General features: G+C 64.2%; 1 protein-coding gene across 5 annotated transcripts in view; it reads left to right on the forward strand.

The window, feature by feature from the left end:
- The window catches only part of DNMT3A (DNA methyltransferase 3 alpha), a 61,977-nt gene extending 61,381 nt beyond the window's left edge, over positions 1-596 (forward strand). For all 5 annotated transcript variants that reach the window (XM_025214114.1, XM_006032369.3, XM_025214116.1 and 2 more), the window contains one exon: positions 73-596. In XM_025214114.1, the coding sequence (XP_025069899.1) occupies positions 73-214 (142 nt within the window). In that variant the 3' untranslated portion in view covers positions 215-596. The remainder of the gene's footprint in view (positions 1-72) is intronic.
- The last annotated feature ends 7 nt before the right edge of the window (positions 597-603 follow it).

Consider the following 603-nt stretch of genomic DNA (forward strand, 5'->3'; position numbering starts at 1 on the left):
CCGCGCGGGCCCCCCCCGCCGGTCGCAGGACGCCGGCTAACCCGCGCTCTCCCGTGCCCCGTTTCCCCGCAGGGTCTTCGGCTTCCCAGTCCATTACACAGACGTGTCCAACATGAGCCGCCTGGCCAGGCAGAGACTGCTGGGCAGATCCTGGAGCGTGCCAGTGATCCGCCACCTCTTTGCTCCCCTGAAGGAGTATTTTGCCTGCGTCTAGAGGGGACGCGCGCGCAGGAACTGGTGCCGCGGAGCTCCCCGCAGCCGCCACCGCCCAGGAGAGCAGCGACCACGCGGACGACAGAAGAATCAGCACCCGGACGCCAGCACGGGCCCGCCCTGGCCGGGCCCCGGCGCCCCCACGAGGCCGCCCGCGCCGCCCCCCCACATTCAGCTTTTAGCCTATTTAAAAAGAAAAAAAAAGGAAAAAAAAGAAAACGAAAGAGAGAGAGAGAGAGAGAGAAAGCAAGAAAAAAGCCAAGCCTTTTTTTTTGGTAACCCTTTAATTCCCCACTCGTTTCTGGACGGGTCTTTCTGCGAGCTTGGTTCCCGCGGCTCCCGGCCGCCAGCAGAGACGAGGGAGGGCTTCCCCCTCCGGGGCGGGGGGGG

This window comes from Alligator sinensis, unplaced genomic scaffold, assembly GCF_000455745.1.
Source record: "Alligator sinensis unplaced genomic scaffold, ASM45574v1 scaffold8_1, whole genome shotgun sequence".
NCBI lineage: Eukaryota > Metazoa > Chordata > Crocodylia > Alligatoridae > Alligator > Alligator sinensis.